The sequence below is a fragment of the Musa acuminata genome, chromosome BXJ3-8, assembly GCF_036884655.1.
Source record: "Musa acuminata AAA Group cultivar baxijiao chromosome BXJ3-8, Cavendish_Baxijiao_AAA, whole genome shotgun sequence".
In the NCBI taxonomy this organism is placed as follows: domain Eukaryota; kingdom Viridiplantae; phylum Streptophyta; class Magnoliopsida; order Zingiberales; family Musaceae; genus Musa; species Musa acuminata.
Window position 1 is genome coordinate 43,369,655 of NC_088356.1, and position 21,507 is coordinate 43,391,161.

Consider the following 21,507-nt stretch of genomic DNA (forward strand, 5'->3'; position numbering starts at 1 on the left):
AGATACAAACTCGAAATTTAAACCTTTACTAGTAAGAAAACATCCTAAACTCACATATGAATAGGGAAAGATATTAAAAATATTAGGTTTGACTCATAATTTTAAAAATTAAAGTTTTGAAGTTTGAATTGATGTTGAATTATTTGATTTTGAATGAAAGGTGGCAAGTGATAAAGTTCACATTAATAGGTGATATAATTTTTGTGGCGCACGAGAAAAAGAAAACAAAATAAAATGGGGTGGGCGATCCTTATGAATGGTTCTTATGGTCTATTGGTGTCGATCGCTTTGTGTTGCCAATGCTACGTGGTGTGTGGACTGCAGAGTCTGAAACGATCATCAAGGTCGACATCCCGAATCTTGACGCAAGGATTTGATGTGGACAACGATTTTTTTTCTTTAAATAAAAAGAAAACAAAAATATTTCCATGTGAGTGATGAAAACTAATAAATAATTTTCAAAAAAAGAAAAAAGAAAAATCGCCCATATCCAAATATAAGCCGCGGCTACCTCCTCACTCGGCTCATTGCGAGCGCGAGGGACGGCCGCGGCGGAGACCGATGGTGTACGTCTCCGCTCATCTCCCCTCCTCTTTCTCCTTCGGTACCGCCTCAAACCCTAGACGGGACCTATCTCCTTCTTCTTCCTCCTCTTCTTGGGTTAGTCCTTCCATCTCATGTTAATCTTTCGCTTGATACGAATCGGGGATGGATCCGCTGAACCGACTAGGTTTTGTCGAAATGGAATTTGTAGATTGAACTTGCGGTGAGCCGGAAAATCGCTCCTTTTCCTCGCCGTGGGGATCCAAGTGGCTGTCCCGGTCTCCGTTTGTGCTCTCCCAAGGCAGAAGTGCCCGCCCGAAGAGCAGGTAAACTTCGTCTTTGCGTGAAAGTTTTGTTCTTTATAATTTCTGTTCTAAAGACGAGGAAGAACATGGCAAATGATTGGATCTTACCGACATTTGTTTTGCAGAGACGTTTGATCCAGAACTGAGGTTGGTGCTTGAACTCGCGACGGATGCTGAACTAATTGAGCTAGAGCACATTCTGTTCGGACCGAGGTGAGTTTTCTTTGTGTTACCACTTCTTTCTCCGTATTTTTAGAGTTTTGAAAAATAAAAAGAAGGTTTTGCATGTGGAGTGCAATTTGTGCTTTAAATCTCGATATGTTTGCTTGGTTTTGTATGTTCGGCCGATTAATGGAAGTATGATCTAATTACTATTTCATGATATCTGCAAAGTGTTTAGTTCCTGACTCAAAATAATTTTGATTCTCTTGCTCTAATTTCACTCTCTTGGTTTGTTACATGTGGTTTTATTGGAAATTGTTAAGACTTTATGTATTAGTTTGGCGCTTTTCCAATAGCTTAAGCTTTTGGGATTTGTGGTCAGCCAATTAAAATCTTATCATGTTATCAGATTAAGTCATGCCCCCTGTTATTTCACCCGGTGTAGATTAGGCTGAGCTTTTGAGACAAGTTGACACACAAGCAAATTCTTGCCAGAAACAATGTAGAATTCCATGCGGGAAATAGTCTACATCCGAGTAGTGATTATCTTGCCCTCTTTGAAGGTGAATACTTTGTTGATCTGTCCCAAGATCAGTTTCCCTTTCCACCACACTTCTTTTTTTCTTTGGCTAGAGTTTGAATAACTATATGGAAATGTAGGTTTCCTTTAATCTACTTTTTGTGGCCAATGGATACCATCATGAATTGTTGAGCTGTGAAAAATGGTATCCAATTGCTCATAATTAGTGTTAAATAATTAATCTCATGTAAAGATTTCTAAATCTTGAAACGCTTTGTGAATTTGCTAAAAATGTGCTCCTCATGGTTTTAGACCTCAGAAGCTATTCATGTGCCTCCAAGTGGTGGTAAAAATTTGGTTTGGCTATAATTGGGTTGAGCTAGAAACTTCTAAACATTAACCCGGCCATTTACACCTATGGTAGACTGAAATATGATATACCCACAATACCTAGCCCTGAAGATGAGGCCCACATGTGTGGTAGATGATACATGTGAAGCAGTTATAATGTTGGATTGAACCTGCTAGGTCAGTTGATTCATGAGGTTGCAGATTCAATCCAACCAACTAGACCTGCTCGGACCAAGTTGCTCTTTAGTTTGGGGCAGATAAGATGGATGGGGTTGATCAGACCTTTTATCTTCTGAGATGGCACTGCAACCTGTTCTAAGTCATTGGCTTCTAGGAGAATATCTACAGGTCTCTAGGGAGAATAAAATTTTTGAGTATGTTGGCTAGGAAAGATTTCCCATATGTGGGATTTAGACAAAAAGCAATAGTGTATTTTAGTAAAACAATATTATAATTAGTTGCATTTAGGTTTGGCAATAGTAGCCTATATATAGTTGATTGTGAACATCTCTAAGACATTTGTACCACTAATAAAATCTTCCACTTTCCTTTAGTTTTGCAAGTGGAGAGCTTCTTCTCTTCATCCAACTAGAGAAGCACTTGTTAGAGGGTATGAGTTTCCTAACACAGTTTTACCCTATCTAGTTATAAATGTCGTAAATGTAGAGAGAAGTTACAAAACCAAAGAATTATTTTTTTAGTTTTTGAGGCAAGGGTGGGCACATCTTGGGGAATGGGGAGAGGAGGAGGGCTCTAAGCCATCAGTAGTTACTAAAATTTCAATTTTGAAGTTTTGAGCTTTGTACTGATCTACTACACTATTACAGTTGCAGCCCAAGGAAGGAGCTCAACCCTATCTCTATGGTCATAAGATTTTAAAGAATTTCAAATCAAGATACAGCTTGACTATTTAAGTAAACCTATTGTCAGTCAGTCAGTACCTTTGGCTTAATTGGTAGTTAATCTTATGCTTCTTGTAAGGGATATAAAGGGTCACCCAGTGTGCAAGACTTCCTTCTATGGGGTCTAGGGAGGGTCAATATATACGACCTTACTGGTGCAAGCAGATTGATCTTCTGAATTTTGAAGGATATCAATCTTCCAATAAAAATATACATACGAGGGTATGCATACTTTGCCTATTTTTCTCAGCACATGTTCAGTTTTCAAAGCTCCTGTGTGGTAATTAAGTATTTGACTATTGACCTGCAAATCTCCTGTTTTGAACAAAATTTAAGGTTTATCTGCTGCAGCTTCTTCAGCCCATTATTAAAATCTATCACAAGCAAACGAGATGCTGATTTCACTGTGAATGGTGAATATATTGAAGAACGAGAAGATTTTATAGAACACCTAGAGTCACAATTCTTGTACCTTGCAGCAGATGCTCGGGCAACATTAAGGTTCGGAACTTTTAAGAATTCAGTGTCCTGTACTTGTTATTTGCTTCTTAGATTTTGATGTATGTTCTCATTTTATTGTTTTTATGGTGAACTCAATCCATTGGCGTAAATTTTCCGGTGCAAATTGAATCTTTGGTTTGTCCCTGATTATAGTGAGAATCCTGTATTACATTTACACCATTGTTTGTTGCTATCTTTGAAGGGGTTGGAGACCTTCCTACAGAAATATCTTACTTGGAGTTAGAAAAAAACTTGGCATTCCTTGCTCAAGTAAATTGTCAACAGAGGACCTTGAAGTAGAAATTTTTCTCCACTTGCTGAGTGAATATTCGAGGTACTTGTCACCATCCCTTTTGGCTATGGAAGTTAAAGATATGTGAATTTGTTTGTGTAACTATAAATGTTGAAATGATGAATGCCTTAAATGACTGCAAATACTTTCATGGATATGTTCTTTTTCAACCAAGTGACTGTAGTTAGTAGTATTTGCTCAGCTGCAACATATAATGAACATAAAGGAAAATTGTTGCATGGAAGGCTCTAACCACAGAAGGATAAGGAAACAGTAAAAAGAACTATAAGCATCTACTTTCCAAGACTTTTAGAATCCCAGTAACTTTTTTTTATCAGTGGATGCATTTTTTTCATTGTCGTGCAGCATTTCTTGAAAGGTGTATTGTTAAATGTCTCTGTCTGTGGAACCATTTTGTGTTGTGCATTAATCTGGAGATTGAAAAATATCATGTTTGGGTTCTCCTATGGAAGCCTTTTCTTAAACTTTTTATGATTGTTGCTTTGTATATAGCTTGTTGAATGAAAAACACAGGTCCTATAACCACCATAACTTACAAAGCAGAAGATATAAATAAGCAGAAACATTTGGCTTGTAGTTATCTGAACTATTTTTTCAAAGCCCGGTATTTACTGACGCATGACAGACTTTCTCCGACTGATGTTTTACGTACGTATGAATGACTATTTATTGTAAAATCAATTCTTTCATGCAGATTTTCCCATGAAACAGTCAGCCAAAACTTTGGGTTTGCATAAGACATCCTAATACAAAGCTGGCTTCTTTATTCGCCCAGCCAGCCACCAATCCAGAAAATAAGTTGCTGGCATTTACTTTCCATACTAGGGACTGTAGGTAATCCTTCTAAATAACGTGATCTAACAGGACAGGAACTGAACCCAAATTAAGAAGCAGAACTCTAATATCGACAGCTTAGATTTGACACGAACTTAATTAAGTTTTGACCCCAGAGAAACCTTGGGTGGATCAGTTTTTCTTTTAGCCTTAACCTAACTTAGACTTGTTTAACATGTTTCTCCTACGTAATTAACAGTCTTAATAGCTATAATAGACAATTGGGTATCTTGGCATTAGTTTATATCTGAGGATGTCTTAATTATGCTCCAACTGTATGTCAATATTAAGGATTTTAATCTGATATGCTTTGGATCTTCAGGTGTTTTTTCTTCTTCTGATCAATACTGGTCGATGCCTGTTTGCCAAGCTGTGCAGTCACATTTAGATGACTTTCTAGGTGACTAGCTCTTTGCCTATCACGGTTGCAACATTAGATGTTAGGGATAAATATTAATACAATGTAGTGCCACACTTGGCATCATGATATAGATACATGCAAATAGTGACAGAGGATGAAGTTCTTCATCTGGGATATGGTTACATTATATGGAATAGGGCAGCCCAGTGTGCAAGGCTCTCAGGATGCGGTGAGTGGTATTTACTAGCCTTACCCACCAGGCGGAGAGGCTACATCATCAATGATTTGTTTCTTGGGTATAGTGTTGCATTGGGGCCACCAGTTAAACTGGTTTGGTAGGTTGGTATATGCCAGATATTCACTAGTGATCTTGTACAAATTGAAAAAATAATGAAAAAAAGACAGAAATAGTAGATATATTTTTACTGAATAAAGTTCTATCTTACAGTGAGAACCTCATCAATAACCAACTAACATCTTTAATGGGTTGTGGAATTTGAGGAATGATTTCTGTTGTGGGATAGAGAAGAGAGACAGGTGGGGGGACGGAGAGAGTACTAAAGAGGCAATGCCACAATAGAAGAGAAGGTAATTTGTTCCAGTCCATTTTAGTTGAAACTGCTGGAACTAGTTGAAAACTAGTATTGATAGATGATCTGAGATTAGTTTTAAACTTTTAATAAAAAAGGTAAAAATAATTGTAAATGAGAAAATTGATATAAATGTCCTTTTGTGTGTGCCACCCAAAACTAGGCAAATTTCCTCTTGGTCCCTGATTGGACTGGTGTAAGAAGTATACTTGGTAAGTTGTTCCATCACTATTTTCACCTGTGACATGTAGGTTGCATCTGCTATGATGGATTTAATCGCCTGATCTACTTTACAAAGCAGACTAAGATGATGACATTTATCCTTTTTCTTTCATCTTAAATCCTGGTTAAGTTTGTGATAGTGTAGAAGTGAGAATAAATTTCTTTTGGTGAGGTATGAGTGCTTGTGTGATTCTTGTTTCTATATCATGACATACTCATGTATCAGATAAGTGTTTCTGGCTAAGAATATGCTGTCTGGTATCCTATTTGTCCAAGGCTGACACCAATGTTTATCATGTTGTGTTTTTCTCCTGCATTGATATTGGTATGACATAGTAGCTGGGTGTAACATAGACCTTCCTTTGGATTACTTGCTGATTTCAGTGAGGAGATTCATCCTGTTTCTCTTCCATCAGTTGGCAAAAAACTCTCGAACAGCCATGGAAGTCTTGAAGTTGGACTAAGTCAATGGAAGGTCCTTGCTCTTGGGGCACTGAGAGGTGGGGCAAAGGAGCTTCGACATGCAGTCATGAAGGTTTACTGTCTTTAACTTTTTTTCCTTATCACTACATGTTTTATCTTGTTGTATTTTAACTAACTAGATCTTCTATCTTCTATTAGGGATGTGGAATGTTAACTGTGACAAGGATATATCAGTTGGTATGCATGCATTTATCATGATGCCATATAAACATTTGTTTTTTATTCCATCATATTATCATAATCTCTCTTTTTTGTGTTATATGTTAGTTGGCCAGGAAATTTTCTGGTAAGATGCTTTTGGAGGCTGCCAACTATGAGATAAAGCATGAGATAATTAAGCGGGTATGCAGTTTGTCCTTTTGTATTACCAAAATATGAATAAATATGCATTAAGTTAATGTAGCTGGTGACTTTGGTATAACACTATCACTAAACCAATATTTTAGTTGATAAAATTTGTCGGACGAGGATTCAAATCCTTAACATTTGGTAAAAGTGGGTCTCATACACCATCATCAAACTGATATTTTAGATATATTCAAATCATACACCATAATGCAAAAAATTTGTCGGATGAGATTTTGAAGTCTTAATCTTTGATGAATAGATCTGATAAATCTTTTAGTTATCTTGCACTTCTGCCACACTTGTATATCTAGATTTGTGTTAGTTTTATCATGCACATTATGAAAGCAATTTCTCTAAGAATATATTTATTTTTATTAGATACTTAATTCTCAGAAAATGTTTGTTCAGCATCTGAAATTTAACTGTAGATCTAATATTTGGGAGCTTTTAACTTCTGACTTGGCATTGAAACTATATTTAAATTTAATGTGGAAGTTTAAATTTCATGTGCCTTTTACGTTTACACAGCTAAACATATATACCAAATATGCTAGCTTTCACACATATATAAACAACTAGATATGGATGTATAAGTTGTGCACACGCCTTTCAGGCAAGTTGAAAACTTTAGTGGCTTTATTAATTTGTTTATCAATTTTCTTGGCAATATTGCATATGAGAAAAGAACTTGATTGTTTGCACAAATTTTAAGCAGCCTCTGTTTGTGATGCTTTTCTTCTGGTACTTCTTCATCATCATATTATGCAAACATGACTATTGTTGTCTCAATGTTATTCTTTAGAGTATCAAAGGATAATTTTACGAATGAGGGAATTATGGGCTTTAGTTTTATCAAAAAAGCAAGAACCCTGCAGTTTGTGTGAATAAATGTCCAATAACTAGAGATTTTTGGACTTTTAATTTCCTTTTCTTAAGATTCAGTGGTTATCATGAATTTGGACAAACATTTACCTCTTCTAGTTCTGCTATCCTATATTACTTTTCCACAATAAACATGTTTCATCTGTGGTGGTTGTCAGGGTGGACAATTGGCTGCTATCAACCTGGAGTCAAAAGCAGCTGAGCTTGCTGCAAGACAGGTCAACCTTTCATTACTTCTGGATAGACATGATTTCTTCTCCCACTCTAATAGCATTAATTAGTTAGGCAAGCAAAGACATAAGCAAGATAATCTATTAACCCTTGATACACTTAAATTATCCAAATATCTTTTGCTTAACATCTATTAAGCAGGGTTTGGCTCATGCTGCATCAAGATATCTTGGACTTAGAAGCGTGATGATGATCCTAGGACCAGTGTGAGAGTTATTTGTATTCTTCAAAGCAACTTGAGTAAAGATTTGATGCTTTTGTTTATATCGATGACATAACTGCTGGCTTTCATCTTTGAATTCTAAATGTAGTGAACTATACGAAAAAGTTAAATTTCTGAACTGTTCTTGAAGTTAGACTTGTTATGCAAACTTTTTGTACATGTGATTTTCAATAGTTCTATACTAAGACAATTAGAAAATATAGTTTTGGACACAAGAATTAAGTGACTTGCTTCTAATTGCTAGGTCTGCTTTAGATGGGTTGTTAGATATGACATTAGCACCTCTATCATTTTCCCCATTATTTGCTGAGACAGCTTGTGCTCACAAGGACTTCAGAAGAAATAAAAATGCAGACAGAAAGCTCACAAGGATTGTTATAGCATCACAAATCCTAGAAACTCCAAAACACTAGATATACATATGCTAAAAGATAGTAAAAGTGAGGGTGGTGACTTCTGGTGGTTCAGAAATGGGACAAAAAAAGAAGATTTATTCGCTTTGGCCATGGCTAGTGGTTTGCAAATTTTGACTAGAGGGAATAATGCCCATGTGTGGCGTTGCTTGCAGTCAGCATAAATGCTGACAACTAGACACTTGCAGATGGCCCTCTGCCCTCAAGAAGGAATCCAACATTAGAAGCGATTGTAAGAAACAAAAGAGCCCTCAATTGGTTTACTCTTTTTGTAGTATTTATTCTTGTTTCTGCTTAATACTTACCAGTGATGTTCCCAGCCTAGAAAGATGGACCAAGCATGCTTGAAATGTGAAGATATAACAATTTTGAAGAATCAATGTTTTGCAATTTCACAATTGTAATCTCATGTTTTTGAAAATTGGAATTAGGATAACTAGGATGCAAATACATACATGTATACACACGGACTCATCCCAATTAAACAAATTGCCATGAAAGCTTACCAAGTAATTGAGCTATATTTTTAAGCGAAGATGTCCTGTGTTTCTGCATTTATAGCGCTCATACGCTACATGATTGAAATTGTAGATGCCTTACTTTTTGTACAGGATGTGGGGGACATTTCTGGCAGATGTGGTGATTCAAATGCTGGGGACTGATTATGCCCGAATTTTGCGAGCAATTTATGCATTTGCCCAGGTAAAACTTCAATTATGTATGTGCACGACAATGCCCTTCCTGCTGTGAATTAAAGTGTTGTTCTTTGGGTAGATTCGGCTTACTCGAACATATGGCTGGCGATCTATCGAGGATTGACAGCAAACCCATTTCTTGCATCTGTACATAACATCATCGTAACCTGCAAAGTAAGCTCTCGCATAGATTGAAGGAATCCACCATATTGCTACTACTATCGGACAGCATCCAGCATAGGAGCATTTGCATCTTCAGCTAAATGACCCTTTAAGCTGGTCTTTCATGTGAGATCCGAGTAAGCTGCCTTTTTTAAGATGCCATTATGCTGTTCCTCTCCATGACAGACATCTACTGTGTCATTCTTGTATATTTGGCAAAATTGCATTAAGCTATTTTCTCTCCGATGATGTCTGAGTGACTCCTTAATGAATGATGCATTGCGGGATCCAAATTTACTATCTCCACCAAAGGTGGATTGACTCCATGCAGCTTGACAATTTCCTTGGTTGATGGATGCATTGGTGGCCTCACTCAGACAAGTTCACAAACTCCATCCAAACCACCTTACTGTGTTATAAGATATGATTCACGCTTGAGAATACACCCCAAGTTTCTAGAACATGCATTCCATTTTTAAATACAATAATAAACACTTCAGATGGACTCAAAAACTTCAATTTATCACAATCCAATGCATTTTTAGCTTCTCTATTTGCTCCTCTCTTCATCCATCTGTTTGATATGGTGATCATGGAGGGAGAATATGAACACACCAATCTCGGTGCCAACTATAAACCTTTCATGGGTAACAACACCTTTTCTCTGTTGATTTTAGAATTCAATCATGCTGAAAGCAAGTAGGCTTTCAGCCAATTTCATAAGAACAAATCCATATGCTTTTATCATAAAATTAATTGCTTAGGCACCAAGTGTGTGATCATACTGCACAGGCTTCTGTGTTCTCATCCAACACATCATATAGACTTCTACCAGGCTACTTCAGCTCAAAGATGTTGATCATGGCCAGGTTGTGCATCCCCTTTGAAGGTGCAAGGAAGAGGAAGAGAGGGGAGCAAAGCTTTGGGTTTGACTCGTTCTGTGACACAGGCAATCCAACTCATCTCACTGGCTCGTTCCAGGACAAACTTAAAGCCCTCCTCATGTTTGCCCACCCTGAAGCTGTAGCACAAGGAGAGCTGCAGTGCCATTCTTTTCAGCTCGAACTGCATCGCCATCCTCCCACAAGTGTTCGACTGTTTGTCTTGGAAGAGGACGTAGAAACATCAACCTGCCGTCGATGTCGCTACTGCGTCTCTGTTGGTACCATCAAACTCCAGATATGAATTCGCATTCAGTTCTTTTCCACAACATAAATTATTAGGTTCTAGGCAGAATTTTCTCAGTGATGAACTTTATCCAATATATACTTTGTATGTGATATGCTGTCTCCTCGGGAGATCGTCTGAGTAGGTTGGGGTCACCACATTATTTGCAGCAAGAGATTTCACTTTGTCTTACCCACCAAAGACACTTTGTCGGAGGTGCAGAACATATGCCTGCACTCCAATGCAGAGTGGTCAAAGAAACCTACAGCAGGATCGAAGCTGGTGAACACAAACCGCTGTTTGTTGCATGGAGTCCTGCATTCCAATGGTTTTGGGCATCTGCTTCTCATCAATGGCTTTGAAGGTGGTTCTCATTTCCTTTCCGGTCATCGGATTATGGATTTGTGGGACAGGATATGCACAGCATTGCAAGTCAGGTAGTTTCCTTCATCCATTTCCTTCTGTTCAGCATCAGTTCTTTGCATTTGTTTCAATTGCACACTAATACACAAAGTTTCTATGAGTTCTTGAACTTTTGAAGGAAGATAAGCGTAATCGATGCATCGACGAAGGGTAAAATGGAGCTCAGATTGGTCCATGGTGTAGCCTATGGTGAGCCGTGGTTCGGTCGATGGGGATACAGGTTTGGTCATGGAAGCTATGGAGTCACTGAACAGATGTATCAACGCTCTGTGGATGCCCTCCACGCCCTTTCTCTCCGTCTTCTGCTTCCTCATCTCGCTTGCTTCGGTCGTGAAATCCCAGTTATCGTCGGCAAGTATCAGTCGCTCTGCAACCAAGTGCTGCTCACCTTAGGTGACCTGTTCCGCTTCATGATCGAGTTGAAGACGCGCCTTCCGCCCAACTCCATGGATTACCATGGAGCCATCACTGAAGCGTCGTGCAGGTGGTCGACGAAAAGGGTGGAGATGGCGGCTCGAGTAATCGTGGAGCAGCTCAAGAACTCCGAGCTGAGGTGGGTCACGAGGCAGGAGATCAGAGACGCTGCGAGGGCACACATCGGCGACACGGGATTGCTGGACTACGTCCTGAAAACGCTGGGAAATCACATTGTTGGCAACTACGTCGTTCGTCGCACCGTGAATCCGATCACCAAAGTGCTGGAGTACTGCTTGGAGGACATATCCAATGTGTTCACTGGCCATGACAACTTAGCTTCAGGTAACCATTCCAAGTCGAGGATCAGGTTGCAGCTCACCAGGACGCAGCTGATGAGAGACATGTTCTACCTGTATAAGAACATCCTGAAGGAGCCGAGCTCAGCAGCAGCCACCGGCATGCTCGATGCAATTCCGGTAGCAGTAAGGATGGTCATGGACACTAAGCAATTGGTCAAGGAGTATCAACAGGGACCGCCACCTGAGAAGGCCGAAGGTAGCCATGGGTACTTGAAGCTTTCGTGCAGCATCCGCATGAATGGAGCCGATGTGGAGAGAACGCCACCACATGAAACCGTGATTGTTCCTGCTCACGCGACTATCGGCGAGCTGAAGAGGGAGGTGGGGAGACACTTCAGGGCGGTGTACTGGGGACTGAAGAGCTTCGTTGCAGACTCCATCGTCGGTGTCAGGTGCAGGGACTCGGACTTGGTCCATGAACTGATGCAATCAGGAAGCAGCATCGTGGTAGAGGGGAGGATGGAGGGGGATGACGGAGAGGAGATTTACGAGGGTGGAAACGGTGGTAATAAGATCGTGGATTGCCTGTGTGGTGGAAAGGAGGAGGACGGAGAGCCGATGATCTTCTGCGACATCTGTGAGGTTTGGCAGCACACACGCTGTGTGGGGATTCCGGACAAGGATGACATCCCTCCGGTCTTCCTCTGTGGTCGATGCGAGAACGACATGCTTGCCTTGAGGAATTTGGCATGACATGCAAACATGTATCGTTAATCCTCCATTAAAACCTTCGAAACGGCCTTTGAAGGTTCAGCTTTTCCAAGGAAATGGCATCCCTTAAATCCATGAATGAGTCAACGTTCAGTTCGACCAACTCTTCCCCTGTGTTTTCAGCATCAGATTCAGATTCCTTTGTTATTTCTTCGTCTTCGTTGCTTTCTATGGCTGAAAGCTCTGTAATCGCAATTCCTAGCTGTTCCTTCAAATCCTTTTACAGAACAACATTACTCGGCCATGTTTAGACCATTCCATTCCTGACGTTCCACCAATTGGGCAGCAAAAAGAATACTCAAGACGAGCAAATCCAGTCAATATAAAACCAGTTTGACTTCGCCCCACTCTTCCCCACCAACCACTTCTTCTGGTCTTCTCTTTCTTCTTCTCCTCTCTCTGCGTCTCCTTCGTGCCACCCACATTCCTCTGCTTTCCATTCTTCTCCTCCTATGATGCCATGTCTCCTTCCTGCTACCGTCCATTATGCCAGCCAGAAGAAGGAAGAAAGCTGTAGATACGATCAAGGGTAGTCCCACATCGGCAAAAGTCTTCTCTTTGATTCAAAGATCGGCGCGCGACACCCCGCACCATGACGTCGCCGAGGGAGTGGTGGCGCCGAGCGGCGGCGGCCGCGAAGGATAAGGGCAGCCTATGCATGACGAGAATGGCCAGCGTCCGGCACCACCACTACTGCCCCCGCCGTGGTGGGCGGGAGGTGGATGCGACGGTGATCCGGGCCACGAGCCACGACGAGCGGTCGGTTGATTACAAGAGCGCGGGACGCGTCTACGCGTGGGCGCGCGCCGCCCCGACGTCGTTCCTCGACCCGCTCATGTGGTCCCTGGCCCACCGTGCCGCCCGCACCCATTCCTGGGCCGTCGCCCTCAAGTCGCTCCTCCTCGCCCACGGTCTCCTCCTCTGCTCCGAGGACGCGCCGCCCTCCGCCCGCCTTGGCCGCCTCCCCTTCGACCTCTCCGACTTCCGCGACCGCTCCTCCTCGTCCGGCTTCTCGGCCTTCATCCGCGCCTACTTCCGCTTCCTCGACCACCGCTCCCTCTTCTCCGCCCACAACAAGCCCGTCAAAGACGCCACCCTTACGACCAGCCCAGCCGCGAAACCAGGGGACGAGGAGGACATCGAGTCGGACGCTGACCTCGCTGAGCTCGAGCGCCTCCAGACCCTCCTCGACCTCTTGTTGCAAGTCCGGCCGTACGCTGATGGCATGGGGGTGGGGCTCGTCCTCGAGGCCATGGACTGCGTCATGATCGAAATCTTGGAGGTCTACAGCAGCATCTGCAACGGAGTTGCTCACTTCCTCGTCGACATCCTCGGCCACGACTCTTCCAAACCCGTTCATAATCGACGATCGGAAACAAGGAGACGGAGAGGAGAGATTGGAATGAGGGTGCTTAGGCGAGCATCGGCGCAAAGCTCGCAGCTTTCCGCTTACCTCGATCTCTGCCGCACCCTCGGTGTCATCAGCGCGGCGGAGATCGCCGCGGTGCAGAGCATCCCCGACGAGGACATCGCCGACCTCGAGCAACTGCTGCTCGGCGGCGTTCCGAAGGAGGAACAGGAGGAGAAGGAACTCGGAAGGGCAGAAAGCCGTTCCGGGACGGTGATCACCGAGCGGTGGGTGGTCTTCGACGAAGAGGTAGAGGGGCATTCCGGGAATCCCATCCTTAGCCAACGTCCGGAGAGATCGCGGCCGTCGTCTTCGTGGGTCCCAACAGAGGACAACGGCCGCGCCGGTGTACCGTTGTGGAACACCAATTTGATCTGACTCATATGCCCTCCAACTTCCCATAGAACGACACGGATGCCATTATTCTCTTTTCCTTTTGTTTCTCCCTCCTTTTACTTAGCTTCTTCGCATTATGTTTGATGGTGGTGATTTACTGAATCTGTTCTCGGACGTCATGAAAGGAGGATTATATTAGTTAATAATCTTGTAAGAAGAGATCGGTTGGTATCATTTGCTTGCTTCGGTTCATCTCATCCAGTTTATTGGATGTAATGTAATTAATTTGCTAGCTTTTTGTTTATTTTTCTTCTACCGTCAAAAATATTAGTGGAAAAAATCGTTCACAAACGGTCTAACATAGTTCCGATCCATATACATAAAAATATTCGAGATGTCTTCGAAACCTTAAACTTTTAAGGTATTACTTGCATACCCTGAAAGTACATACATAAATGATAAAAAAATATCAAGATCTTTTTTTTATTTTATCAAAGTTAACCTTTATATTTAATCATAAAAGGGATAAAATATTTTATGAAATATTATATAGAGAGACGGTCTCTAATCGCTTTCAACCGTCTCCCCTTGGTCTCTTGTCCAAATGGACAACAAGTGGAAACCGACCGTAAACATTGGTCTTGGATGCTTGTCCATATGACTAGACAGATGAAGAGTGATCTACGTCTTCCCCTTTTATCTTGGATACCATATGATAATTATGTATCGATGATGCTGATTAAATGATAATGTACTTTTCATCACTATTTAACATAAATAAAGCATGATTTTGATCCACATGATCATCTCAAGCGGGTTTGCTTGAAGCACTAAGAAAAATGGTTTTGGTCAAAGATTTCTTACGTTCAACCATGGCAACACCTGTAAGAAGTTGCTGCAGGCTACAGTAACATGTTTGAGGCATCAAATGGAAAGAAGAGGATGACAGTGCTGCTCGTTGCTTCACCACAACAGCTTTGCTTTTATCCTTCTTTCCCACTTTCCATGTGTAAATGTTAGAATCCTACCATGACCAACTCCAGCTTTACTCATCTCAGCCACAACAGAAGAGACAGCAAAAAGAGAAGGCTGCTTAGTACTGTTTCATTGTATCTTCACACTTGATAGATGTCGCCTTGCTCCCTTTCTCTTCCTCCTCAAATACTGCTCACAATGGTGCGTATGCTCAGTGTGTCAAAGATGCTTCCTCCCTTGCCAGTCCGGTCTTCCTAAGGTGAACTCCAAGCTAGGGTTTTTGAGTTCCTGATGATCATCAATGATCCCACAAAATTCAAGAACAATGTGATAGCTTTGCAGTATCTTATATATTTGAGTCCAGAAGGTAAAACCTCAGTATCAGAGGAGAATTCTGATGGCCTGAGTTCATCTATGTCACCAGCACTTGGTTGTGCCCATGCATCTCTGCTGAAGCTACAGCAATATCAACCAAAATCTTTCATCAGGCAACAATCAAGAAACATAGACAGTGATCCAACATGCTCACTATCTTTCTCTTTTCCAGCAATCTAAACAGCCATGTATATATCGTGTTCGATTTAGCGAAAAAAGAGAAATAAACAAGGGAAAAACATAATTATGTTTTGGAAGTGTTCTAATGTTCTCTGATTAATTCCTTCTCTCCAGTCTATGATAGATTCTCTTACGGATTTGTTTTAGTTATAACACAATTAAAACTCTACTAACTTTGAAGAAAAAGAAAATAACTGTTGAAAATAATTTGCTAACTACTTTTCTCACCAAAAAACAATGATAAGTTACACCCATTAGATAGCAAAATGATACATTAAGAGATACTCTTATCGGCTTGCCCGAAAATAATCCTAAAACCGAGAATAATCACAAAATCTTTTTAATTGATCCTTGGTTCTTCCAAATTACTCTTAGGGCATAATTTCCTCTTTTTGGATCCGTAAATCAATTTCTCACATATGTCACAGACAGCCACTTTACATGCAATTGAACCAAGTACAGATTCTGGAATAGAAAATTATTTGGATGGATATCTTTGATCTAGATGTGTCATCCTGCTCAAAATAATTAGGTTTGGATCAGTAGATTATGTCCCGATCACGGTTTCGACTCGCAAAACCTCAATTTGATCACCAATGTTTTTCAGGTTTGGGTTTAGTTATGTGTTCAATGGTCAAAATTAGAACAAGATGGTAAACTTTGGCTTAATGTTAGACATATGGATCGGAGATTCTGACGGAAACAAACAACGAGCAAAACATAGAATTCAGAAATTATGATCGATATAATCTTTATTTCTAGAATAAATTTCTCATAACTATGAGAATATGCTCGGAACTATTTTAGTGAGGTCTGAAATGATTACAGATGTTAAACAAACAAAGATGCATGAGAACCCTTAAAGACCTAAGAGTGTTATGTAGATACTTTAGCCATAATCTCAGTAATTAGACATCCAAATGCAGGCATAATGAATGATAGCTTCAGAAGATTAGCATGACATTTCCATGAAAGTGTATATTGGAAGAACATCCTTCCTTATTTGATTACAATAATTATTTATGACTCAAATGAGTATATTTCTATGGTTGAAGTTTATCCATGTCTTATATCAGAAATATGATGTGAATCCATTTAGGAAATCTGGCAGAACTAAATTCTGAGTCATTTCTCAGAAAAAAATCATATTCATGGAGCTAAGTTTAATGACATAAATACCAGAATAAAGGTGTATTAAGAAAGCCAAACCAACCGAGAGAGTTTGTTCTCAGTTCTTAAAGATATAAAGTGCATGAGGATCCAATATGTGCTACACATAACTCTGTGGCAATCATGGAGCTCTCTTCAGCACTGATCCATTATATCATTCAGCAATTTTTTGTTTAGGAACTTGAATAGATTTTTCACAACAATGTTTACTGTGTGTGTTCTTCGTTTTCAAGTGGAAAGAGGTAATCAGAACTTATCAAGTGACCAGCAAACTGCTGAAAGCAAAAGACAGAATCAAATTACTAGAAGTTTGCTCAAAAACAAGAGAAGCTTGAATAAGACTAAAAGCAGCTCCGGTAGTAATAATGAGCATCAATAAATAATACAAGGCTCAGCAGTAGTCACATTTCTAATATGTATTATTATTATTATTATTAAGTTCTCCAGGCAAAAAAGAAGGCAATGGTTTGCTGAGTCCATGTCCTATCAGAAGGTTGCAAGGAGGAGAACTAAAGAGAAATGTGGAGGGGAGAGAGAGAGAGAGAGAGAGAGAGAGATGAAAAGGTGTGAGAGTTTAACAGGCCAAACAAGGCAAAAGCAGCCACAAGAGATACTAATTTGGAGATGAAGGAACATATTGGTTTCTGGGTATTAGTGCATGTCAGGTCAAAAACACATTTCTGGAATCAGAGCCATGCATTGGAAGGAAAGATAAAATAAAAACACCAAGTAAAGAAAAGGTCAAGAGGTGTTGAAGAACCATCAACATGCCACTATAGTATAATGTAATAAAGCCAAAGGGAGGAGGGTGCTTGAAACAAGAGGTATAGTAGGTCTTTTTTGGTCCTATGTGACAATGCATCAGTGCCTAGGGTAAATCTTGACACTGCCATTGCACATAGGCACCATAAAAGTTGACTGTTCCTTGATATGATTTTGAACTTGTGTGTCTTACTTCTTTTCCTCTTCTGTCTTTGCTTTTTTAAGTCCTCCAAGTTGAGTACCATATCTCCCCATGAAATCTCAATCACAGAAAAGGAAGACAAAAGCAAAAGCTGCCATTAGACCCCTTTTCTTTTCAGGTAGATGTAGTCTTGATGATGAATCCCCATCAACCAAATCCCAAGCTCATGAGTTAAACTACATCTTTTTGTAAAAGATCCAAGGCAAAGTTGAGAGAAGGTAGAGCTTGCCTTGATGGGTTACTCCACCTGGCAGCAGTGTTGGTAATGCTTGAAAGGGAGTCCAAACCATGACTTGGTTTGAGTCCATCTGCTGATGATACTCTCTGCTCCCCCAGCCGTCCGAAGTTAAGATCGTCATTACTTGGAGCTGAATCCTCCTCACCCGAGCCATCCGATTGACCTTCATGAACGAATAAGAAGAAACAACATTGAGGTCCAAAAAATTCATTAGAGGGCATTGTGTCAGACATCACTGAGCTTAGAAGGCTAAGCAGCATGAATTACCTGAGGAAGCCGCAGGCTTGTCAGTGGTCTTCAGTGTTCTATACATCTGCAGAGGCAAAGTTGGAAAAAATGCATAGACCAGTCAAGAGAGAGAGAGAGAGAGAGAGAGACTGTGAGAAGCATCATATAGGAAAAGAGCATGTCCTGTAGAAGTGACCTCACGAGACGGCAAAGGAAAGAGAGGAAAGAAAAAGAAGGGAGGGGAAGACCCATCTGCAATCCAAGTGCCGATATCTATTCTTTCCTTTTAAGGGATCTTTTCTTTCTTGTTTTCTGCCTTACGTTGATGCTGCGGAGTCCGAGTTTGGTGTTGCATTATTGTGAAATGATGACAACTTTTTCTCTCCTTACTCTCTTCCTTTCTCTCTCATTCGGCACAGTAGCCAACGGATGCAACGATATGCGTGACTGACTGAATGAGTGAATGAAAGAATAGATGTGTCTGCTTCTCGCAGAGGAGACTGCCGTACGCAGATAAGATGATAGGAGAAACAAAGAGAGAGAGAGAACGAGGATCCATGAAAGTCTTGGAGGTAAGTAATACACGATTATTGTGCAGAGCGTACCTGCAAATGGCTCTTGACATGAGCCAAAGTGAGGTCTTTGACATCCATGAGCTCAAGTACTGACTTTGGTGTAGCCCCTAATCATACGTCAACCACAATTAATCTCACCGATTAGCTTTAACACCCAAAAGTGTCAGAAGAAATCAACGCAGAAAAAAACTTCGAGAACATCTGCCCATCACACGACATATTATCCATAAGAGAGACATATCAAGTTAACTGCTTACTTTCATGGCCGCCGAGGAGCTCCACGGCATGGACAAAGCGCGCATGGAGGGTACTGGTCCACCGCATTCGGGGCGCGCGCATGCTCCGCTTCCCGGGGAGCTTTGGCAGAAACCTCGACCGCATCAAGTTGTGCGAGGAATCGAAGGGTCTGGTGCCATAGTGGTGCTGGTGGTGCGGATGTTGGAAGAGCTGGTGGTGTTGGTAATGGTTCTTGATCAACAGATCTGGTGAGAACCCATTGAACCTTGTCGGTGGCGTGACCATTCGGGTGTATGCTGAGACGCCACCGACCGGGTTAAGCAAGGACGATGGCATCATGTCTAAATTGGAAGAGAAGCTCGACGAGGAGGACGATGGAGGAGACAAGGAAGACGGCAAGTATGGGGAGGAGGACCACTGAGGACAATACGATGAGACCCGGTTGGGTAACCCATACTTGGGATCTAAAGGGAGGAAAGGGAAGGCACTGTTGTTGTAGACAGGGATGCCTTTGATTGGCCTCGACCCCTCCATCAAGCCATCGAGCGTGGAGCGGTTGCGGCAGCAGTGGTCGAACGGCGGCGACTGTCGCACTGATAACATCCTTTGCTGCCACGAGCTCTCCGCCTGCGGTGCTGCCCAAGGGTACGAGAGGGAGAGCTCCGTGTAGGCGTTGTTGCCGCCGCCACCGGCCTGGCGAAGCTCGATGGTGCTGTTGCCCTGGTCAATGGCTATCCCGCCGCCAGAGACGGAGGGCGCAGTGTTTGGGAGGCTGATGTGCAAGGAGAGGTCCGGCGATGGCGCCGACGCAGCTTCCATGAAGACTCCTTCAGCTGGCATTTCCATTCCTCTCCTCCTTTCTGCCTACATGCAACTGGAACAATCGAACATCGAAGCCGCTCTAGCTGTTGTTCGGATAAGGGGAAAGCGAGGGAGGAGAGCAGGAAAAGACTCGATCTCTTTTCTTGCTTAATAGAAGAGCTAGGGCGGATCTGGTTTTCCCAAGAGAGGGAAAGAGGACGGTGAGGGTTTGGAGCTTGTGTTGTATTTGATCTCTACCTAGTTGATCTATACATATATATATACATATCTAAAGAAAGCGAAGAACAAAGAGGTGTTGAGAGATTTTGGAGTGCTCCTAGGTTTTACGAAGGAGGGCTCCTCTAAGATCAAAGAGAAGGGCAACTGGTTGAGTTCTCTGCTTGGATTGAAATGAAGGTCTTTGTAGGGACAGATCAGTGTGAATTCAGCAGTGCTGGGTAGGAATCACAAAGGTTGGCGTTTGGGAAGGGATTTGGGTTGTGGCTGTGAGGGGAGTATATATGAGGAGATGACTGTCATCTGGACAAAAGACTAGTCCTGGAAGAGAAGCATCCAAGTTGTTTTAGTATTCCATTTCATCCAGATGAAGAGGAGACGAGGAAAAAGATAGAGAGAAGAAAAAGGAAGATAGGCGAAATGAGAAGCTCGTGCGGGGATTCCTTTTCCCCCACAGCCTGCGCTTGTGGACAGTCGTAAAATTCTCTCTTTCTCACTCCCCTTTTTTTAACGCAGAAAAAGACGGGGAGGAGAGTGGCGTCTCTCTCTCTCTCTCTCTCTCTCTCTCTCATATACACACACTAACTGGATTAGACAAGAGAAGAAGAAATAAGTTGAAATATTCCATGAATTTGCTACCAGTCTGCTCCTTTCAGGGAACAATGCCAAAATGTTTGTCTTACACCCACTTGGAGGATCTTATCGCGCACATAATGCAATGAAGCTGTGTGCATCCACTGTTGCACTGTAGCCGCGACTATTCAAAGCTTTAATTGGGATAACTTGCTGTCAATGATCTGGTCAAAACACTAGAAGAGCCTGTTGATGATGTACTAACCACTTTGCCGGTTGGACCTCCCTTGCCATAGCTTTGCTTTTCCGATGAATGCACAAGGCTTGTCAAGGAGAGCAAGATGATGATGCAGATACCAGCACTCCTCTTGTCATATGTATATTACCTATTATTAATACTTGATTACACTGTGACATCCAACAAAACAAAATGCATGTAGTTAAGATCTCTTTAAACTATCATGATGGTTCAGGTACTCAAAAGTGTAATCAAGAAGAAGCCAGTCAAAAGAAAATTCTTGCACTTGATTATTCTAGGATTATTGTGTTATCTTGACATGTTGACCTCCTTCACACACAGTTGACTCTCTCCTGTCCTCCTTCCTCATGACTGGAATTTCAAACCCCTGTGACATACAAAAGAATAAGCTTTTTACTCGTTGGAAAGTACAATTAGTTTCTTGATGTTTTAACTCGAGCTGATAGATCTGCCACAGAGTGCACCTTGAGAGATGATTGGAGCTTCTACCAGTGTGTAAACAAGCAATATTACATTGCACACAAACTCACAACTCCTGCAAGGAAAGTAAAGTCTTGAGTTACTTCCATGGAAAAGAAATGGCAGCTCACATTCCCAAGTTTTGAGCAGGCCATGGGAATATAAAAAACATCTATGGCAATGCTTGGTGAACCCAACCCTATGAGTGGTGCATTTATGAGATTTGAAATGTCCATAAAATTCAAATTCAATTCATGACAGTGATGCCTCCACCCCTTATATTTATATATAGACATGCATGTATAGATGAACTAAATTTTTGAATCATTGGTGGTCAGATATGCTACATCGAGTGGCTTGACTTTGTCTAATAG

General features: G+C 41.5%; 4 protein-coding genes across 7 annotated transcripts; 3 read left to right on the forward strand and 1 right to left on the reverse strand.

The window, feature by feature from the left end:
* The first annotated feature begins 510 nt into the window (after positions 1-510).
* LOC103995265 (uncharacterized) lies at positions 511-9,284 on the forward strand. 2 transcript variants are annotated; one of them, XM_009415817.3, is made up of 12 exons: positions 511-660; positions 755-869; positions 974-1,061; positions 3,135-3,284; positions 3,487-3,618; positions 5,989-6,139; positions 6,226-6,264; positions 6,355-6,429; positions 7,476-7,535; positions 7,690-7,754; positions 8,796-8,886; positions 8,959-9,284. In XM_009415817.3, the coding sequence occupies exons 1-12, from the start codon at positions 562-564 to the stop codon at positions 9,001-9,003; spliced, it is 1,110 nt and encodes a 369-aa protein (XP_009414092.2). In that variant the 5' UTR covers positions 511-561; the 3' UTR covers positions 9,004-9,284. The 2 variants fall into 2 exon arrangements, with proteins under 2 accessions (XP_009414092.2, XP_065017975.1); XM_065161903.1 differs by lacking the exon at positions 7,690-7,754 and having other exon boundaries at positions 8,959-9,086.
* A 436-nt stretch (positions 9,285-9,720) lies between these two features.
* LOC135645479 (PHD finger protein PERSISTENT TAPETAL CELL 1-like) lies at positions 9,721-12,104 on the forward strand. Its single transcript, XM_065163876.1, has one exon. It carries the CDS (start codon positions 10,787-10,789, stop codon positions 12,098-12,100), a length of 1,314 nt encoding a protein of 437 aa, XP_065019948.1. The 5' UTR covers positions 9,721-10,786; the 3' UTR covers positions 12,101-12,104.
* A 596-nt stretch (positions 12,105-12,700) lies between these two features.
* On the forward strand, positions 12,701-14,108 carry LOC103995478 (putative clathrin assembly protein At1g25240). Its single transcript, XM_009416074.3, has one exon. The coding sequence runs from the start codon at positions 12,711-12,713 to the stop codon at positions 13,902-13,904; it is 1,194 nt and encodes a 397-aa protein (XP_009414349.2). The 5' UTR covers positions 12,701-12,710; the 3' UTR covers positions 13,905-14,108.
* Positions 14,109-14,598: 490 nt separating this feature from the next.
* On the reverse strand, positions 14,599-20,302 carry LOC103995264 (transcription repressor KAN1). 3 transcript variants are annotated; one of them, XM_065162244.1, is made up of 6 exons: positions 18,825-20,302; positions 18,598-18,674; positions 18,032-18,077; positions 17,756-17,927; positions 15,212-15,284; positions 14,599-15,125 (listed from the first exon to the last, which is right to left on the reverse strand). In XM_065162244.1, exons 1-6 carry the CDS (start codon positions 19,648-19,650, stop codon positions 15,057-15,059), a joined length of 1,263 nt encoding a protein of 420 aa, XP_065018316.1. In that variant the 5' UTR covers positions 19,651-20,302; the 3' UTR covers positions 14,599-15,056. The 3 variants fall into 3 exon arrangements, with proteins under 3 accessions (XP_065018316.1, XP_018685371.1, XP_009414091.1); XM_018829826.2 differs by having other exon boundaries at positions 15,212-15,287; positions 18,825-20,301; XM_009415816.3 differs by having other exon boundaries at positions 15,212-15,293; positions 18,825-20,300.
* Between the last annotated feature and the right edge of the window lie 1,205 nt (positions 20,303-21,507).

What these genes read in the sequence shown, in the direction of transcription:
- LOC103995265 (XM_009415817.3), top strand. Translation starts at nt 562, where the DNA reads ATGGTGTACGTCTCCGCTCATCTCCCCTCCTCTTTCTCCTTCGGTACC. An exon ending in AGCATGAGATAATTAAGCGG is followed by an intron (nt 6,430 to 7,475) that starts GTATGCAGTTTG and finishes GGTGGTTGTCAG; the next exon opens with GGTGGACAATTGGCTGCTAT. An exon ending in CAATTTATGCATTTGCCCAG is followed by an intron (nt 8,887 to 8,958) that starts GTAAAACTTCAA and finishes TTCTTTGGGTAG; the next exon opens with ATTCGGCTTACTCGAACATA.
- LOC135645479 (XM_065163876.1), top strand. Translation starts at nt 10,787, where the DNA reads ATGGAGCTCAGATTGGTCCATGGTGTAGCCTATGGTGAGCCGTGGTTC.
- LOC103995478 (XM_009416074.3), top strand. Translation starts at nt 12,711, where the DNA reads ATGACGTCGCCGAGGGAGTGGTGGCGCCGAGCGGCGGCGGCCGCGAAG.
- LOC103995264 (XM_009415816.3), bottom strand. Translation starts at nt 19,650, where the DNA reads ATGGAAATGCCAGCTGAAGGAGTCTTCATGGAAGCTGCGTCGGCGCCA. An exon ending in GCTCCTCGGCGGCCATGAAA is followed by an intron (nt 18,675 to 18,824) that starts GTAAGCAGTTAA and finishes ACGTATGATTAG; the next exon opens with GGGCTACACCAAAGTCAGTA. An exon ending in AGGTGGAGTAACCCATCAAG is followed by an intron (nt 15,294 to 17,755) that starts GCAAGCTCTACC and finishes ATATTGCTGTAG; the next exon opens with CTTCAGCAGAGATGCATGGG.